The sequence below is a fragment of the Myotis daubentonii genome, chromosome 17 (genome assembly GCF_963259705.1).
Source record: "Myotis daubentonii chromosome 17, mMyoDau2.1, whole genome shotgun sequence".
NCBI lineage: Eukaryota > Metazoa > Chordata > Mammalia > Chiroptera > Vespertilionidae > Myotis > Myotis daubentonii.
This window is the reverse complement of record NC_081856.1, coordinates 9,961,220-9,980,586: the sequence shown is the minus strand read 5'-3', so window position 1 is coordinate 9,980,586 and position 19,367 is coordinate 9,961,220. Positions and strand designations below refer to the sequence as shown.

Below are 19,367 nucleotides of genomic sequence, written 5' to 3'. Positions count from 1 at the left end.
CTCAGCCCCTCACCCAGACTGGCCAGGCACCCCAGTGGGGACCCCCACCCTGATCCAGGACACCCTTCAGGGCAAACCAGCCGGCCCCACCCATGCACCAGGCCTCTACCCTATATAGTAAAAGGGTAATATGCCTCCCGGCACCGAGATCAGCATGACAGGGGGCAGCGCCCAAACCCCCTGATCGCCCTGCGGCTCTGTGTGTGACAGGGGGTGGGGCCCCAACCCCCTGAGCAGCCCTGTTCTGTGCCTGATAGGGGGGAGCTCCCCCCCCCCCCAGGGGCCCTGCTCTGTGTGTGATGGGGTAGAGCCATAACCTCCCCATCGGCCCTGCCCTGAGTGTGAGAGTGGCGGCGCCCCAACCCCCTGATCGGCCCTGCTCTGTGGGTGATAGAGGGCAGTGCCCCAACCCCCTGATGGGCCCTGCTCTGTGTGTGATGGGGGCAGCGCCCCAACCCCCTGATTGGCCCTGCTCTGTGCGTGACGGGGTGGCGCCGCAACCTCCCCATCGACCCTGCCTTGAGTGTGACAGGGGACGGTGCCCCAACCCCCCAATTGGCCCTACCCTGAGTGTGACTGAGGGTGGCATCACAACCTCCCAATCTGCCCTGCTCTATGCATGACGGGGCGGCGCCCCAACTCCCCAATCGGCCCTGCTCTGAGCCCGACCAGGGGCTGCACCTAGGGATTGGGCCTGCCCTCTGCCACCCGGGAGCAGGCCTAAGCCAGCAGGTCATTATCTCCTGAGGGGTCCCAGACTGCGAGAGGGCACAGGCCGGGCTGAGGGACCCCCCTCCCGCCCGAGTGCACAAATTTTTGTGTACCGGGCCTCTAGTCTACACTAATAAAAGAGAAAAATGGTAATTGGCGTACGACAATACCCTTTTCATTGGCTAATCAGGGCTATATGCAAATTAACTGCCAACTAAGATTGGCAGTTAACTGCCAACAAGATGGCGGTTAATTTGCATATGTAGGCACAATGCAGGGAGGCGAAAGGGAAAGCAGGAAGAAGCCCCCTACCACTGACAGTGATCGGAAACCCAGGGGGGAGCTAAGAGCTGGGGGGCAGGGCAAAGGCGGCCCTGGGGCTGCCTTTGCCCTGCCCCCCAGCCATGATCGGAGAATCAGGTGCCTTTTCCACCCTGGCCAGTGATAGCAGGAAGTAGGGGTGGAGCCAGCAATGGGAGCTGGGCACGGTCGAAGCTGGCAGTCCCAGGAGCTAGGGGCCCCTTGCCTGGGCCTAAAGCAAAGCCCATGATCGCGGGGCCACTGCAGCTGTGGGTCCCCGCTGCCCGGGCTGAACGCCTCAGCCAGAGGCATCCTGCAGGGGCAGGGGCAGAGCCCGCGCGATCGCGGCGCCCCCGCTGCCACTGCAGGTCCCCGCTGCCCGGGCCGGACGCCTAGGCCAGAGGCGTCAGGCCTGGGCAAGGGGCCGATCCTGCGATTGGAGGGTGATGGGGGTCAACGCCTGAGGGCTCCCAGTATGTGAGAGGGGGCAGGCTGGGCTGAGGGACACTCCCCCCCCGCCCCACACGCAGTGCACGAATTTCGTGTACCAGGACCCTAGTAGATAATAACACCCATGCTACTTGCTGCCCAGCTATTAGACCGTAAGTTACCCAGGTGGTCCTTTCTGACTATTCTCATCAGCCTCTTACTCTGTGTCCTGCAAAAACCATCTTTCTTGTCTTTCCTTCATTATTCTTGAGTACATCTTCCAAGCACTGGTCAATTTCTGGAGCTTTGTGGTCCAAACTGGTCGGACACGGTGGCACAAAACAGAGAGAACTGGTTCCTCCTTACTTGACCCAACTGAGTCTGTTCATTGAACTCTATTCTCAGGACTGAAAAGTCACTCCTTTCAACAAATAAGATAAAAATGTATGTCTCCAGCCAAAGAAAAGAGATGGGCTGGGCAGTGTGTAAGGCACCTGTCTCTTCTGCTTCTTCCCCATGATGAAGGAGACCATTCATCCAAATATTCCGGAGATGGTCCTGGTTTCCAGTTGTTGTCTCAGAATAATTATTCATAGAGCCTCTTTCATTCTCCAAAGTAGGTGACATATCATATGGTCACACTACATATGACCTAACCTGGAGTCTGCATCCAGGTGGAGTATAAGACACACTACAATGGGGCTGGGAGACCAGGGCTCTTGACTGACTCCTCCACTGGCTCCATGGGCTTAGAAAACTCACTTCCTCTCTCGGATCCTCAGTTTCCCTGTCTGAAAAATAGACATGATTCCTGCTCTGTCCTTTCATAGACTTGTGGTGACAAGTAAGTGGCATATTGTGTGAAAGTACTCAATCAGCTTTGCACCACTAAGCAAATGAAACTGATGACAGAAGGATCAGGAGCCCATTGTTTCATCCTATTATCCAATAGCTTACTAGGAGGTTTTTCCAAAGGTAACAAATGACTTATTCTGCAAGTGAACTTGGCCTTAGGCAGATGTCACATGGTAAAGTTTCACACCCTTTGTGGACCCACCCTTTCTTCTTCCCTTTTCCACCCTAATAATGAAGCACCATGTAATTCATCCCAAAGGAACATGGTTGATCTTTCCCGATACTAATAAAGAACTTGATGGTTCCAGTCCTTTGTGAAGATGCACTTTCTTGGTCACTTGACCTGACCTTTCCTAGGACATTTATTCTTTTGTGGCAAAGAAAAGTCTCAGTGCCGATTGCCAGAACTCAGTGGTCTGAATGCACACGATTTCCTGATAGGATTGTTTTCTAATGCAGAATCTGGTCTCCACCTTTTCACCCATATTCGCTTCCCACAGGCATGATGGACCAGGAGGTGTGACTTCCTTCAGTAACATGACATGCTTCTCTGGGCAGTTCCATTAAGACCTACTACCTATTAGGTCCCACTGCTTGGAAGGGGGAAACATGACCAGGTTTGCTTGCCAGAAACAGGCAAACACCAGGGCCTTAGCTCTATTTTACCTGTGCACTTCCTGAACAATCAGTGGCCCAGTGCCATCACTTGCGACACAATAAATTGTGCAAGGGAATTTAAAGGAAGAAGACCCGGAGTGCGGAACAAGGGACACTGAGTCAGAGATGCGCCTGTCCTTAGATCTTTCAGGATGCAGTTTTACAAAGCCTGCTCTTAGGAAATCCTCTGCGAGTAGAGGAAATCCAACGAATGGCTTCAAAAGCTTCAAAGATATCCCCTCAAATGAAATTATTTCTTCTACTCCTTTGTTTAGATGTGGAAGGGAGATGAAAAGGAAAGAAGATTCATTCACTCATTCAATAAATATTTATTGAGCTACCTGGTACGGTTTTAGATGCTGGGAACATAGCAGTAATTAAATGGACAAAGAACTATCTTATGGATTTGACATTCTAATAAAAGAGAAAGACAATAAACAAGGAAACAAACAGGTATAAAACGAGATGAACATGAGTGATGGGGGTGCAATTTAAAAATATATATTTTATTTTAGAGAGGAAGGAAGAGAGAGAGAGAGAGAAACATCAATAATGAGAGAATCATTGACCGGCTGCCTCCTGCACACCCTTCCTGGGGATGGAGCCTGCAACCCAGGCATGTGCCCTGACTAGGAATCGAACCATGACCTCCTGGTTCATAGGTCAACACTCAGCCACTGAGCCACATCTGTGGGGTTGGGGTGCCATTTTTAGACAGATTACCATGGAATGGAGGAGCGGATAAGAGCATTACAATATTAAACACATTATTAATCAATAAGTCTTTTGCATATGATTTCCCTATTAATACCAGCCCCATGTATTGAGCAGTTACAGTGCCAACCAGCCAACCAGGGGGGTTACCTTTCTACATCTCAAGTTCTTCACCTTCAGCAGAAGGGCTTCCCTACCCCAGAACCACCCCCTTCATCTTCTTTCTCAAATTCCCATTGGAAGAATTTTTTCCTGAGGCCCCAAACAAGGCCCCTGATATGTACGCTGAAGGACTCTAACCAATCCTTCCTCCAGACAAGAACTTGGAAAAAAAGTTATTATTGTCTTGCAGCAAAATCTAATTTTTGAGTGTCGAAAGGTAAATATTACCACAGTCTCTCTTTGTAGTCCCTCAGTAACATGTAATGATATCCACTCCCATGCTGCTCTGACACGGATGGATGGCTCAGGTGAACTGAGGCAAAAGGGAAAATGCATAATAAACACATGAATAATTTTAAAGATATCACACCCTCACAATTACTAAGCTCCTATAGAGTGCCAGACACTGTGCTAGTTCCTAGAAGAACTAAGGTGAATAAGATATGGTATCTTCCCTCAATGACAAGTGTGATTGGGTCAGCTCTAAGATGGAGCTCTAAGATGAGACCAGATAGGTGTTTCTTTAGAGAACATTTGCATTTGGGGGTAGGATAATTTTTCAGTGTGCAAAATCTGACATCCTGTACTTCGTAGAGCATTTAGTATTCCTATTCCTTACTGACTCAGTTTGCTAGGGCTGCTATAACAAAATACCACAGGCTGTGCAGCAGGAGTGTCAGGCGGCATTGGACTGCCGGTTTCGGCCTGATCCCTGCAGGGCATGCTGAGGAACCCCACCTGTGCATGAATTTATGCACCAGGCCTCTAGTAGAAATAGAAGAAGACAAAGCATGATCTGCTAGCTGAGCTGCGTAACAATATTAAATACATTAACCAAGAAGTCTTTTGCATGTGATTTCTACATTAATACCAGCCCTATGTATTGAGTAGTTACAGTGCCAAGCACAATAATATGAACATCCCACATATGCCATCATTTGGTTTAATATTGTTAAAAAGCAATGATAATATCAGGATATTTCTTCAGCACTTCACTCTTCCTCAACTGCCCCTACTCCAGACATACCCTACTTGATCCAACCTGGAGACAGAAACACGTTAGGTAAGAAATGATGGTGGGCTGACCTAAGAAAGTGACAGTGTGAGAGAGCTGAGTAGTGGACATGTTTGAGTTATTTAAGAGTGGGATCAACAGAATTTGGTGAGTGGTTGGTTATGGGGTAAGGGAAAAGCTATAGTCAAAGATGGTGCCCAAAATATGGTGTGGGCAACTTGTTACCTGGGAATAGCATTCGTTCACTACAGTAGAAAATAACAGGAGAAGAAGTGAGTTCATAAATTCAATACCAATTTCTATATCATATAGATGGTTGTGAGGGTGAGGTGAGAGGAACATGTGACAGTGTCTGGGCTGGGAAAGGCACTGACTGAATACTATTCTTCTTTACCTTACCTCCTTCCAACGCTTGATCTGTGATTCCACAAATATTGTTCAACCTGCCCAGCACCCACAAGGATGGGTTAAGAGACAAAGAATGAAATGCAAGGGCTGAGCCCAACTGGCGTGCTTCGGTGGTTGAGCGTTGACCTATGAACCAGGAGGTCATGGTTTGACTCCCAGGCAGGGCACATGCCCAGATTGCAGGCTTGATCCCCAGTGTGTGGCGCGTAGGAGGCAGCTGATCAATGATTCTCTCTCATCATTGGTGTTTCTATCTCTCTCTCCCTTCCTCTCTGAAATCAATAAAAATACATATTTTTAAATGCAGGGGCTGAAAGAGGTAACAACTGGTAGGGGCTCACTGATGGTAGATTAATCTGAAATTGGAGGGCAGGTGCAGAGTTGGAAGTAAGGGGTTAGAACCAGAAAGAGGAAGTGGAAGGATGTCCTGGAGAAATGTTGCCATTTTAGTTTTGGCTGGTCACCACCCTTCTTTTCCAGCATTGGGTGGATTTACAAGTGAACCAAGTGCCCTTCGCTTGCTTCATAGCATGTCATGCTTCATGACACGTACTCAGACCTCACATTTCGAAATGGTGCCCTTCTCTTCTAGGTTCCTGCATAATTTGAGACCAGTTTTGTAGGTTTCTACAACTCCGTGGCTCCCAGAACGGAATTCTCCTATAGTACTACTAGGAATGCAGCCTGTCTGGTCTTGACCTTTTGTCTTCCAGAGGAAGATTGACTTGCAGTTGGGTGGGAGCCTCGATGAGAACATTTGAAGACAACCAACCTTAGAGAAAATCTCTGGCCAAGGAGGAAAACTGACCCTTAACATTCTGGAGAGTGGTGTGGCACTCAGGACAATAGTCTCTGTTTCTCTTTAGTAATTTCACATGGTTCACATGACAGCGTATCCATGCTCATAATCTCCTATTATACTCAGGTTTATTCCTATTTAATCTAGTTGGAACAATATCACTTTATGTCTGCGTCAAGATTCCTTTGGATCAGTATACAAGGTTGGGTTTCTCTGCAGCATAATTTACATTTTGCTGCAATTCCACCAAATAGTTGCCTCTGGAGCCACCTGCTGACGCAGTTTAGAATATTGAATTTAATATGAATAAGGAAAGTGCCATCCTGAGTGAACAGGAAAGAACGAGAAGCGCAATCTAGACTCTGCTCCATTGATGTCCTTGACTTGCCATTAGCACCTGAATCAAATCATCCTGGACATTTCCTCCCCTCCCAACCCCCACACCCAACCCTTCCACCCACCTTCAAAAAACATGTTGCAATCTCCTTTGCTATCTGTTTCAATATCGTCATGCCCCTGCATTGGGGTCCTATGGTTCTTGGGCTTCCAATAGCTTTGGAGCTCTGTGCCAGCCTATCCTCTCTCCCTAAGCCAAGGCGCGGCTCTGTTTCACTCTATCCTGTGGATACTGAACAAGCGAAATGTACTTGGAGCAGCGATTGTTTCAGTAGCTATGCTCTGTATATACCCCCACATAATGCAGGAAGCAGTGGGAGGTGGCATGATGGAGAGAAGAAAAGGAACCAGACACCTCAGAAAGCCGACCACTAAAGGACTCAGAACAATCCCCATAGCTCTGGAGCACGGGCATCACTGTACCCAAGTTACTGAAGCTTAGGAAAATTGAGTTTCTTGGGAAAGGGTCACAAATCTTATACATGAGGCAAAGAATTTGCTGATTATGACATCACACTGCCCCTCACCAGATGGCTCTGTACCACCTGCCAGTTAATGAGCCCATCATTTTAACCAGCTTCTCTTTTAAAATGCAAATGTTCCTGCAAAAAAGGAAACCTCACCATTGACAACTTAGTGTGAGCTGTTCTGATCACATAGCTCGAGCTGAGCTGCCATAACAAAATACTGTACGACTGCCTGGGTGGCTTAAACAATTGAAATGTATTCTCTCAGAGTTCTGGAGGCCGGAAGAAGGAGTGCAGGATGTCAGATGGTTAGGTTTCTGGCTTGCAGATGGCTTCTGATAGTGTCCGCATGTGGTGGAGAAAGAGCATGATTTGGGGGATTTGACACCAAAAGCAAAAGTGTGAAATTAGATCAAACTGAAGAGTTTCTGAACAGCAAAGTGTAAAGGCAACTTGTGAAAAGGGAGAAAATATTTGCAAATGACACACCTAATAAAGGGTTAATAGACCTCAATAGACATTTTCCCAAAGAAGACGGACAAATGGCCAACTGCAAAAAAATGTGCTGGATATCATTAATAATCAGTAAAATGCAAATCAAAATCTCAATTAGATATTACCTCACAACTTGTTATGACAACTATAACAAAAAGACAAGCGATAACAAATGCTGGCAAGATAGCAAACACTATTAGTGGGAATGTAAATTGGTACAGCCACTATAAAAAACAGTATGGCTCTGGCTGGCATGGCTCAGTGGTTGACCCTTGACCTATGAACCAGGAGGTCATGGTTGGATTCCTGGTCAGGACACGTCGGGGTTGTGGGCTCAATCCTCAGTGTAGGCGTGCAGGAGGCAGCTGGTCAATGATTATCTCTCATCATTGATGTTTCTATCTCTTTCTCCCTCTCCATTCCTCTCTGAAATCAAAGAAAATATATTTTTTAAAAACCCAGTATGGATGCTTTTAAAGTAATTAAAAATAGAACTACCATATGATCCAGCAATCCCACTTCTGGGTAAATATCCTAAGGAGACAAAATCACTATCTTGAAGAGATATCTATACTTCCATGTTAATTACAATGTTATTCACAATAGCAAGGAATGGAAGCAGTCCCAGTGTCCATCAATGGATGGGGTCATGGGTGAAAGTACTGGAGTTATATTTGAAGGAGTTATCTCAGATCCATGCCCTTCAGAAAGCTGGTGGATACTGCTGTCCAGAAGCTTCTCCTTTTGTTTCATGTTTGTCGTGGCAGACAGTTTGTTATCGTCAGTCTTCCCCTTTTTACTAATCTGGTTTGGGCAAAGTGTTCAGTTCCAGAGGATAAATCATGTTGGCCTCAGCCAATCACAACAATCCCATTCCCCCTTGCAATGATTGGTCTAATCAGAGGGCATGGGATCAATTTCTGGCCAATGAGACAGGAGTGGAAGCCTAGGGAGGGGGGGTTGAAAATATGTTTTTCCTTAGGAAAAGAAAGGGACATAAAAATAAAGTATTTTGTCCTCTTCCCTTTGTTTCTTGCTTTGCATACTGTGGTGATACAGTGTGATGGGAGGAGCTGATGCAGCCATCTTGCAGCCAGGAAGTGAGAAGCCTGAGGGGGCGATGCCATCACAACGCTGAGGATGATGGAGAGTAAGGAGTGAAATGGCATGGGTTCTTGAAAAAAAATCACTGACCTGTTTAATCCATCCCGCACTGCCTGCCTTAGACATTCTTAAGTTAATAATAACTTCCTTATGGCTTAAACCACTGTAACTTGAAGCGGAAAACACTCCTAGAGCATCCCTATGAAGACAGTTTGAACTGTTTTATCATTGACACTGATGCCTGAAAGCAGCCATGGCTGGGGAAGGCCAAAGTTCACCTGCCAATGCCTGTATCAATCAGTTAGGGGTGAGGAGAATCTACACCAACTTCAGTTCAGGTTGACCCTGTAGGAGTCAATAGTAACTGACACTACATATCTACTGAATAATTGAGTGAAAGAACAAAGGAAACAAGAAAAGTGAAAGGAGAAATAAAGGGACTTGAATTGTCCAGGCTTCACAATAGGATATACCATCACTGACAGTCTATACCTTGTAACCTAGGAGTGTATTTAACCATTCAGTATCCATTGCATTTTACCATGTGCTGTGTGCTTGGAATTTAAGACTAAAACAGGATTCCTGTGTTCAGAGAACTCTCCTGCTAACCTGGATGACAGATATCCACATAGTTTATAATATAAGACAACCTGGTGAGCAAGTTTGTTCATTTATTCTTGTTTGAATCCAGTCTGTGATGTTTATTGAAAGGCACCTTCAAGAATCTTACAGATGTAAAGGAGAGCCATTATTTTCTGATCCCCATATTTCTGCAGCTTTATAAAATAAGAACTTCCATTTTTGTGGAAATCTTCTGCCCTTCATTCCACTGCCTCAAACTTTACCCCTTATCACTTATGGGGTCAGAATCAACAACTTATTTAATAGCTGAGAGAGGGGGAAAAAGGACTGAACATGTGTGTGTGTGTGTGTGTGTGTGTATGTGTGTGTGGGATTTATCTGGGGACTCTAAGATCTTCCTGCCCGTGGAACATTTATTACCTGTTATCTGCTTCCTGTGCATGTGGTCAATAACATTTCTGGGGCAGGATTGCTCTGTCCTACAACTGAGAGAGTAAGCCAGTCTAATGCACGGGGACCTGCAGGAAGTCTTGGACCCAAGGCCAACGCTCCAATCCAGCTTTACCTGTCACAAAGGTGTTCGTTTTGATCCTTCTCTGATACCCCTGTCTATTTCTCAGTTGGTTCAGAATTTTGGGGGACATAGAACACTGTAATCTAATGAACAGAATACAGTTTGGGGAGGGAAAGGGTCTAAGTCTTCCTGGGAGAGTAAAAGGATACTAAACTAAGGAGAAGATACGTGAGCTGAAATGAGGAGTGGACATTTTCTACACAGCTAGAGGAAGGCAGAGGGACACGGCTAGACGTGCCAGAAGCAGTGATATGGTGGAAGAGAGTAAGGCACAAAAGCGTGAAAGAGCAAGCTGTGTTCTGAAAACCACAAGCAGTTTGGCATCCAGTGGGAGGAACACAGTTGCCAAAACGAGGCTCAACAGAAAGCTCCTGAAATTTAGATATTCTCTTATTGCTAGTGGAAAAGAGGAAAAAAATCCTTTTCCTTCTATGTTCTCAGCTTGGACACACCTAACAAAAAACAAAACAGCCAGATTAAAAAACGAAAACAAACAGAAGTTTATTAACATGTATTATCTCATTTACTGGGTTGGGCAAAAGTAGGTTTACAGTTGTGAGTACCGGTATATGAAACAGTTTATTCTTGTATTATTTATTAATTATTGTATTGTTTTTCCATAGGAACAATTGTAAACCTATTTTTGCCCCACCCCATGTACATGGGAGAAACTCAGGGAAAGAGTAACTCAAATAGATGACTTAGAACTCTGGCTCATATAACATCTTCAACAAAGAATAACACATCTATAGAGAAATGATAAGACAAAGTTAAGCAGTTTTAGGCTTCCAAGGGAGGCAAACTGTAGGAAGGTAAATATATGGGGGAGGGGAACTAATAGAGTAACGTTTGTTTGCAGATTCCTCTGGTTCTGATAGGAGTCGAGAGCCATCTCCAGTGAAGGAGCATTGATATCCTGCTTTATGCAGAAAAAGAGGAGGGTAGAGAGAGCTTTCCCTGCATTTGTTGCTTCTTGATTGCCCTCAGCTCAAAATAATTTTTACGTTAAAGAGGCGTATTTGGAGTAGCATAATTTGGTTCCCTTCAACAGTAGCCCATGTTTGTGGCTGAGTAGTTTTCATAGCCTTCTTTCTGCCAGTAAAACTTGGGGGATCAAAAGATCTCTTATCATGTTGTGCTGTCTCTGTGGCCCTCAGTTACAGCTGATATAATACTTTCAGAAATCTCGAGGCTTTTGGCATGTTGATGTAAAATTCACTCTATTAGACAAAAGCTACACCCACAAAACTTCATGAGAGAAGCCCTTCTCTGCCATGGCTTCTTTGTGTGGTTGCTGTGGGACAAGACCCCTAAGACTCATTGGTATCCTTCTGTTTAGCAGAGAAGTTCTTCAAGACACACAGGTACAATGTGTAAAAGGCCTTTTGTAAGTTGCTGACCTGTACTTGGACCATGTTTTTTGAGCCCGACTAGAGATTGTGGAGAAAAAGGAGGACAGTGTGCTATCACCTCAAAAAAGTGTTTCTAGGAGTTTTTAGCAGTGTCTAAACTGAAGGAAGGATCCCACTAACAACACGGAGGTCATTATAATCTTAGTGATTTATTGTTTTTGCTGCAGGAGAAATGGCTTAAAAGGTAAGTGGCAAGTGATAAAGTAGAAACATTGTGAGGAAAATAATTAAAACTGAGGGACTATTTTGGGATGGAGCTGTGAGAAGTGAGAGGTTAGTTGATAGTGTAAGGATTCCAAGAAGGTGGGAGGGAATGTGAGCACTACCAGTAAAGGCAGTGGTTCTCAACCTGTGGGTCGTGACCCTTTTGGCAGTCGAACGACCCTTTCAAGGGGTTGCCTAAGACCATCCTGCATATCAGATATTTACATTACGATTCATAACAGTAGCAGCATTACAGTTATGAAGTAGCAACGAAAATAATTTTATGGTTGGGTCACAACATGAGGAACTGTATTTAAAGGGCCAGAAGGTTGAGAACCACTGAGTAAAGGGCTTGTTTTAAATGCAAGGTCCAGTCCTCTGATGTAACAGGAAGGAAGAAAGCGAGTGTGACCGTTGCAGACTTACAGAGATTTGCAAGTTTGGTATGAAGAGGTTGGCTTCTATTTTCTCTGTAACAAAAGAGGAGAGGTTAACTGTTTCTCCGAATATTAGTAATAACGGTGCTTTGTGAGCGACTTGTTTTATATGTGGATGGATGCCTTAGCTCCTCAAGTTTCACAGGGAGCTAAATGACGTATCCACAGCGGTGAGAACAGAAAGAATAGGTGCTTAATAAATACTCCATTTATTTTGATTCTAATGATTGTAATGATGATGTTAAGTAATGATGCCCTTAGGTCAAAGAAAAGCATATGCTCTAATCAGGCCCCTATTACAGGAACCTGACTAGTGTGAGGGATGAGAATCACAGAAGGGAATGAACCCCACCAGCTCCCTCCTTTCTGTCCGGGGCCCTAAGAGTTAAGAACAACGAGCTGGCTGCCGCCGTTTCCTAGAGAGGCCCCGGAAACTCCGCTGGCAGCCGGGTCACTTCTCGCTCCCGTCTAGCGGTTTGAGTTTAGGACCCTGGGTTGGTGGGGTCAAAAGGAGAGGGCTCCCTCCTCCCGGACTGCTGGGCCTGCGGGGGGTGCAGGGCGCCTTGTGTGTAGCCCCCAGAACAGTGAGTTCCTTCTTGGGGCGTGGGGGTGGGAGGGAGCAGAGGGCTGCGGGCAGGAGTGGAAGCTGCTCTGCGGTCCCGGAGGGGGTCCCGCTGCGGCGGGCGAGGGAGTCCCTTAAGGGTCTGGTCAGCTGGTGACGCTCGGGTCTCCTGGATCCTCACCTCGCAGCGCACCCCAGCGAATAGTCCCTGCCAGGGGTTCGTAATTAGCCCAGCTTCGGTCAGTGCACTCAGGCCCCATCCTAAGGCCCCTTTGGGCGCTGACAGTGAAGACTGGCCTGCTCTATAGAGTGACACCCACCTTAAGGACAGCCTTTTAGTACCGGCTATGGATGGCTTGGAGTGTGCTGCCCTTTGAGGAGGCCAGTGCACCCGAGGACCCCTCTGCTGTCAAAAGTGATAGTGTCTTAGCAGGGAACATGCTGGCACGGGTTGTGTTACCCAGGCTCTCGCTTCCTTTGTAAGGACTTTGATAGAAATATGTAGTAACTTAGAAAGCAAAACATTGAGACAGGTTCCACCTTTTAACACACCCCTAATTGCTCAGGATGCTTAGGGAATGCCAGCCCCATTTGGTATAAGGTCTAGGGATGTAAATCCGTTCTCATCCAGTCAATGTATTCTCAATAAAGGCCTTCTTTGAGGGTCATTTGAAGTTTGGGGTTATGCCCATCTCTCTGCTTCCTGCTCTAGTTGACTGTAATAGCTGAGTGTGTGAAAGTCAGTGTCCAAATAGACTTGGGACTGAATCCTGCTCTCCCACCCTCAGATTGTGTGGCCTTGGGAAAGTTTTTGATGTCTTTTTGAACTCATCTATAAAATGTTGGTAACCGTTTATATGCCTCAGAGGGTTATTGTGAGAATTAAATGAGAAATAGTATGTGCAAGTTACTCAGTTTACTTCAGTAGTAGTCAACTTTTTTCTTGTTTTTCATATGCACACCTGTGTATCTTTCTTTTAGGCTTTCATTTTTCCCAAGTTATGTATTCTTTCTATCTTAACTCGGGTGCCAAGTTCATACATAACTGCCTTCCAGTGACAGATCACATTTTTCGGTCCCTTAAAGTAGGTCAGGGATTGTATTTGCCCGAAGAAGATAAAGTTGAGGCTGAAATGGATACTGGGATTATGATAGACTTAGAGGCAAGAAAGAGATCTCGCATTTGCTTTCTTTTATAGTTAGTGGTTATTGTTTAAAATTATTATCCCAGTCCTGCTTTGCACTAATTTCTTGTTACTGGTTATAGAAATCCTAACTTTCTTTTGAAATTGACTTAAAAGGGTTCATCCTTTTAAGGACCAAGTTATTCTTTCTAAACTAAACAGGGTGCTTTCTCTTTAGTGGCTTCTTTACCTTGCATGTTGATTCCTTGAAGTCTTATGATTGGTTCCTTTCCCCTGCCCCAATAAAAAAAACTTTGTTTTTCCCATTAAAAGTGTTTATAAGCTCTGAGTGGACAATTAGTATTGTATTCATTCTATTTTTGAAGCCTGATCTTCATATTTTAATGTGAAAATTTAATTTTTTAAATTATTTCCTTGGAAAAGATATATTGGGTTAACTCTTAATTCTAAACACTTGCATATGAGAAAGGCTTTTTCTAAAAGGACTTCTAAAGATCATATTTCTTATTTTCAGAATTATTAACAGACCATTCTATGTCTACAATTGTTATGTTACGATGATTGGGAAGGAAGAAGAATAAATTTTAACAAATACCTCCCAACGTGACCCGTTTCCTTCCACAGGATTTCTGACCGATAACGTGGTTGTGATCATTGTGATGGAGCAAGAGAAAAACTTGTTGGTCTCAGATTCTAAATGCTTCACCAAAAGGAAGAGTTTGAAAAGCTCTTTTACAGGTGAGGGATCAAGAAGATGATCTGAATGCTTTGGAAATCCATTATAAGATGTGCTATAGGGTGTGTAGAGAGAACAGGGCATTAGAATGAGACAGACTTTAATTGTGTTAACTCTTACAGCCTTAATTTTTTCTTTAAGAAAAAGAAATGTGATATTTGTCTTACATATATGTGCGCACACACACACACACACACACACACATATATGGATTAATGAGATATTATATGCAAAGCTACTGTTCTTAGTAAATACATGCATACCTTAGAGAAACTACAGTTTCAGTTCTAGATCACAATAAAGCAGGCATCTCAATAAAGTAAGTCATAATCTGGTGCAGGTATTTGCTGTCAATTTGTAAAAAATGCAACATCTGTGAAATATAGTAAAGCTAAGCACAATAAAATGAGGTATGCCTGTAGTGGCTATCATAGTTATTTCTGTATACACTCAGACATTGTCTTGTTTTCACCTCAGATGGTGTCCTATTCAGTTTCTCCCCTACTCAGATCCCTTTTTTTCTTTTAGGTCTTTAAGAATAAAACTAGTGAATTAATTTTAATGAATACATCCCTTGGCAATTGCTGACAACTGTTCAAATACTTGATTAGTGTTGTTACTAAGTACAAAAATTTCATTTGCTTCTGATGTTAAGTAAAACTAGCTTTAAAAAAAATGATTTACAGGGTTTTACTTTGTTATTTCCTCTTTCCACTGCAATTCAGAATTTCCCTGTCAGAGATTAGGAACTATATTTAGAATATTTATTTATTTTTGCAGGACATGAAAGTAAGAATAATTTAGAAACTGTTCAACAACATAACCGTAAGGCAGATAAACTTAAAGAGAGAGCCTCAAAATGGTCTAAAAAAGATGGCCTACAAAATTGTAAGCATGAGGATACAAAAGAAATACCACTGACAGGGTCCCAAGGAGATGAAACTTGGCGTGATGGTTTCTATGAGAATAATGGCAAGTCAGAGAATCAGGAAAATTCTACAGGAAAAGAGGAAGAAAAACCCAATGATGGGGGTTGGGACCCAGGAGAACATGCTGGTGCCCCTGTCCAGCAGAATTCATCCTTCAGAGACAAACCCTACAAATGTTCTGAATGTTGGAAAAGCTTCAATAACAGTTCTCATTTGCATGCTCACCAACGGACCCACTCAGGAGAAAAACCTTATAAATGTTCTGAGTGTGGGAAATGCTTCAGTAACAGCTCTCACCTGATTCAACATCTGAGAACACACACAGGAGAGAAGCCCTACCAGTGTGGGGAATGTGGGAAAAGCTTCAGCAATACCTCCCATCTTATTATCCATGAGAGGACACACACAGGAGAGAAACCCTATAAATGTCCTGAGTGTGGGAAGAGTTTCAGCAGCAGCTCCCATCTGATTCAGCATCACAGATTACACACTGGTGAAAAACCATATGAATGTCCTGTTTGTGGGAAATGCTTCAGCCACAGTTACGTCCTAATAGAACATCAGAGGACTCACAGTGGAGAAAAACCTTACAAATGCCCTGACTGTGGAAAGGGTTTTAGTCAGAGTTCCAGCCTGACTCGCCACCAGCGGACACACACAGGTGAGAAGCCCTACAGATGTACTGAGTGTGGAAAAAGCTTTGGTTGTAATTCTACTCTAATAAAGCATCAGAGAATACACACAGGAGAAAAACCCTACCGGTGTACAGAATGTGGGAACAATTTCAGTCGAAGTTCAAACCTCATAGCACACCAGAAAACACACACAGGAGAAAAACCCTATGAAAGTTCAGATTGTGAAGAAAGTTTGAGTCAGAACTGCAGTGTGATAGAAGAATGTAGGACCCAGCCAGGAGAGAAACCATATAAATGTTGTGAATGTGGAAAGAGTTTTGGCCTCAGCTCCCATCTCATTAGACATCAGAGGACACATACAGGAGAAAAACCTTACAGATGTTCTGAGTGCTGGAAAACTTTTAGTCAGAGTTCCACCCTGGTGATTCACCAAAGGACACACACAGGAGAGAAACCTTATAAATGTCCTGATTGCAGTGAGTGCTTTAGTCAAAGTTTTAACCTTATCAGGCACCGGAGGACCCACATAGGAGAAAAACCTTACAAATGTACTGACTGTGAGAAATGCTTTAGCAGAAGTGCCTATCTCAGTCAGCATCGGAAAATTCACATACAAAAGTCTTTTGGGTCTCCTGAGGTTGAAGATTTTCCTCCTGAATGGACTTGGAAAGACTGTTCAGGGGAACTGGCCCTCATCTCATCATTTTCAGTCCCAAATTCATCTTCCTCTTAAGTCCCAAAGTCCACTTTTCTTTTTGGGACATTATTATGAAGGTGTTCTCTGATCACTGCCCTACAAAGTGAACCCCGTCGGCCAGGCGGGAACCTGAGGAGGGGCGGTGAAGGATTAAAGCAGACAAGAGAATACACTTGGGACCAGGTGGATCACTGCCTGGATGAGGAAACAGTGACACAGCCTGTAAGCTGAAGCTTTATTTTATAGTCAGATCACACAAAGCAAAACAAAGGGAGTGGTCAACATGTTTACAATAATCTATTTTGTTACTCAAGCCTTGTTTTGGCAGCAATTGATACACCTCCCACAGCCCATTAACTAGACCTAGGAACAAGGGAGGACTATAAGGTCAAGCTTAATTGTGCTAGGAGGGCTCTGCCCTCCAACCTGGGACTTGTATGAGGCTCTGCCACAGGTCAGTCTGAGGCTTGGCCCTATAGCCGCTCCCTACACAGTTTCTTTGGTTTGTTTGCCAAAACATCTAGAAAAGGTGAACCTCTTGGGAGGATGGGAAGATCTAGATCACTAACTGGGTCATTGAATCTGCCCAGTGAGAGATACTGCCATGGATGGAGAAAAAGAAGAAATTTGTTTTGATCTAAGGTAAAATAGGAAGAGCTTCAAAAGAAAACTTAAAGTGTGCCCTGGCCAGTTTGGCTCAGTGGATAGAGCGTTGGTCTGCAGACTGAAGGGTCCCAGGTTCAAATCTGGCCAAGGGTACATGCCCGGGTTGCAGGCTTGATCCCCAGTAGGGGGTGTGCAGGAGGCAGCTGATCAATGACTCTCTCATCATTGATATTTCTCTCTCTCTCTCTCCCTTCCTCTCTGAAATCAATTAAAAATATATTTAAAAAAAGAAAGAAAAAAAAACCTAAAGTGTAACCCAGAGAGTAAACAAAATGACACCCAAGAGCCTGCAGCTGAGATACCCGTTGAATTGCCTTATTTTCTCTTTCCTGATTGGGTGGCAATAAATCATTACTGGTCTCAGGGATTTATCCAGAGAAAGATTTTTTTGAACAAATAATCTGATTTCCTGGCTGTTCTTTGGGTCTTAAGGAAGAAAAGATTCATTTTTAAAAAATGCATTTTCAATTGCTGAACATTAACTTTTGTAGTATTGGAACTGCACTAATAGAATAGCCACTAGCCACCTGTGTCTATTTAAATTTATATAATTAAGATGAAATTTAAAATCCTGTTCCTTAGTCACACTGGCCAGTTGGATCATCTTGAACAGGGGTCCTCAAACTACGGCCCGCGGGCCACATGCAAATACAAATATTGTATTTGTTCCCGTTTTGTTTTTTTACTTCAAAATAAGATATGTGCAGTGTGCATAGGAATTTGTTCATAGTTTTTTTTTAAACTATAGTCCGGCCCTCCAACGGTCTGAGGGACAGTGAACTGGCCCCCTGTTTAAAAAGTTTGAGGACCCCTGATCTTGAAGGCAGCCTCAGACACCTGGGTGTCCTTTGGATCCACTAAAATTGCACAATCTTTTGTTATTGTTTATCCTGTGAACATGAAGTTCACGACTAAGAGTGAGTAGGCTGATAATGTAGCACATCAGTATCGTAATATGGCAAGCATTTGGGTAACTGCTGCCTTTTCTGTTGGAAATTACCCTTCCTGTTACTCCCCTATCTCTTTCATTTCGTGTTTGTTTTCTACCTCTCTTTGACCCTAACCTCCTCTGCCTTGTTCAACTGTATTCTAACCCAAAATTAGTGTGTGTTTTTTCTATCATTTGTTTTGTTTCCCTTCCTTCCCTCTCCCACCTTCCCCTCCCAATGAACTAGGAATCAAGTCAAGGCTAAGGATAGTCCAAATGCTTGGTTATAAAAGATACAGGATGCTTGGCAATCATTAACATCATGGGCATGTGGCCACTTACAAGCAGAGGTAGCTTGTGGGTGCTAAGATAGATTGCTGGTCTAACATTGCTTGACTGGTAAAAGCAACAAATATCCTAGGATTTGACACAGTGTGGGATGAAGTAGATGCTTTAGTTGAAAAAGGGTCAGGATTAATTTTGAGCCATGGATAAATGGTCAGATTTAAAAAAGTATTAGTTGATTAGACTGACAAATACAGGTGGAAGATTTTCTCTTAAAATAGCTTACTTTCTGATCATTAAAGTCAGAGTTGCTAAAATATACAAAAAAGTATAAGACATATAAAAGTATGAACAACAAAATAAAAATCACCTGAAATCATTTTCCTCTGAGATCACTTACCACGAAAGTTCTGGGATCTTTACCAATAACCACTTTTCTAATATATTATTGTGCGTTACACCCACACACACACAAATTGTCATATATTATTGTCTTTTTTTCCTAATTTCACATCATTTGTCAATTTACTTGTTTTAAATTATTATGCGGTTTTTCGTGGTTTCATAATATTGCATTGAATGATGTACCATAGCCATTTGTTTGATGTTGGATGTTTATATTGTGTCTAGTTGTTTGCTATTAAAAATAACACTACGGTAAACAGGGTTTATTTGTCTTTTGGTGGTGGTTTTGTTTTGGTATGGTGGTTGTGATTGCTTTTGCTTTTTTGCTTTGTGTTGTTACACAAATCTCAGTGTACATCTCTATTTCCATAGAGTGAATTCCTAACAATGAGATTATTGAGTCAAAGGGCATAAAGTTTTAAAGGCATATTACTTAATTACTTTCCTGTGCTGAGCCAGCTCAGCCAAGGGTTCACAAGCCTGAGTGAGGGTGGTGAAGGATGAAGAAATGACAAAGAGAATAAGCTGGTCTAGGGACGGATCTTCCTGTGCCTGGCTGAGGCCCCAGAGAGAGATCCAGAGGCAAGCTGAGCCTTTATTTTATAGCCAGAGGTAAACAAGGTAGTGGTCACCATAGTTAGTGTTCTTGTGAGTTTCA

At 43.7% G+C, this 19,367-nt stretch overlaps 1 protein-coding gene across 2 annotated transcripts; it reads left to right on the top strand.

The window, feature by feature from the left end:
- The first annotated feature begins 12,164 nt into the window (after positions 1-12,164).
- ZNF572 (zinc finger protein 572) lies at positions 12,165-18,985 on the top strand. 2 transcript variants are annotated; one of them, XR_009449647.1, is made up of 4 exons: positions 12,165-12,305; positions 14,053-14,166; positions 14,945-17,706; positions 17,919-18,985. XR_009449647.1 is itself a non-coding variant. In XM_059672733.1 (3 exons), the coding sequence occupies exons 2-3, from the start codon at positions 14,088-14,090 to the stop codon at positions 16,459-16,461; spliced, it is 1,596 nt and encodes a 531-aa protein (XP_059528716.1). In that variant the 5' UTR covers positions 12,165-12,305; positions 14,053-14,087; the 3' UTR covers positions 16,462-18,985. The 2 variants fall into 2 exon arrangements, 1 of the variants encoding a protein (XP_059528716.1); XM_059672733.1 differs by having other exon boundaries at positions 14,945-18,985.
- Positions 18,986-19,367: the final 382 nt, after the last annotated feature.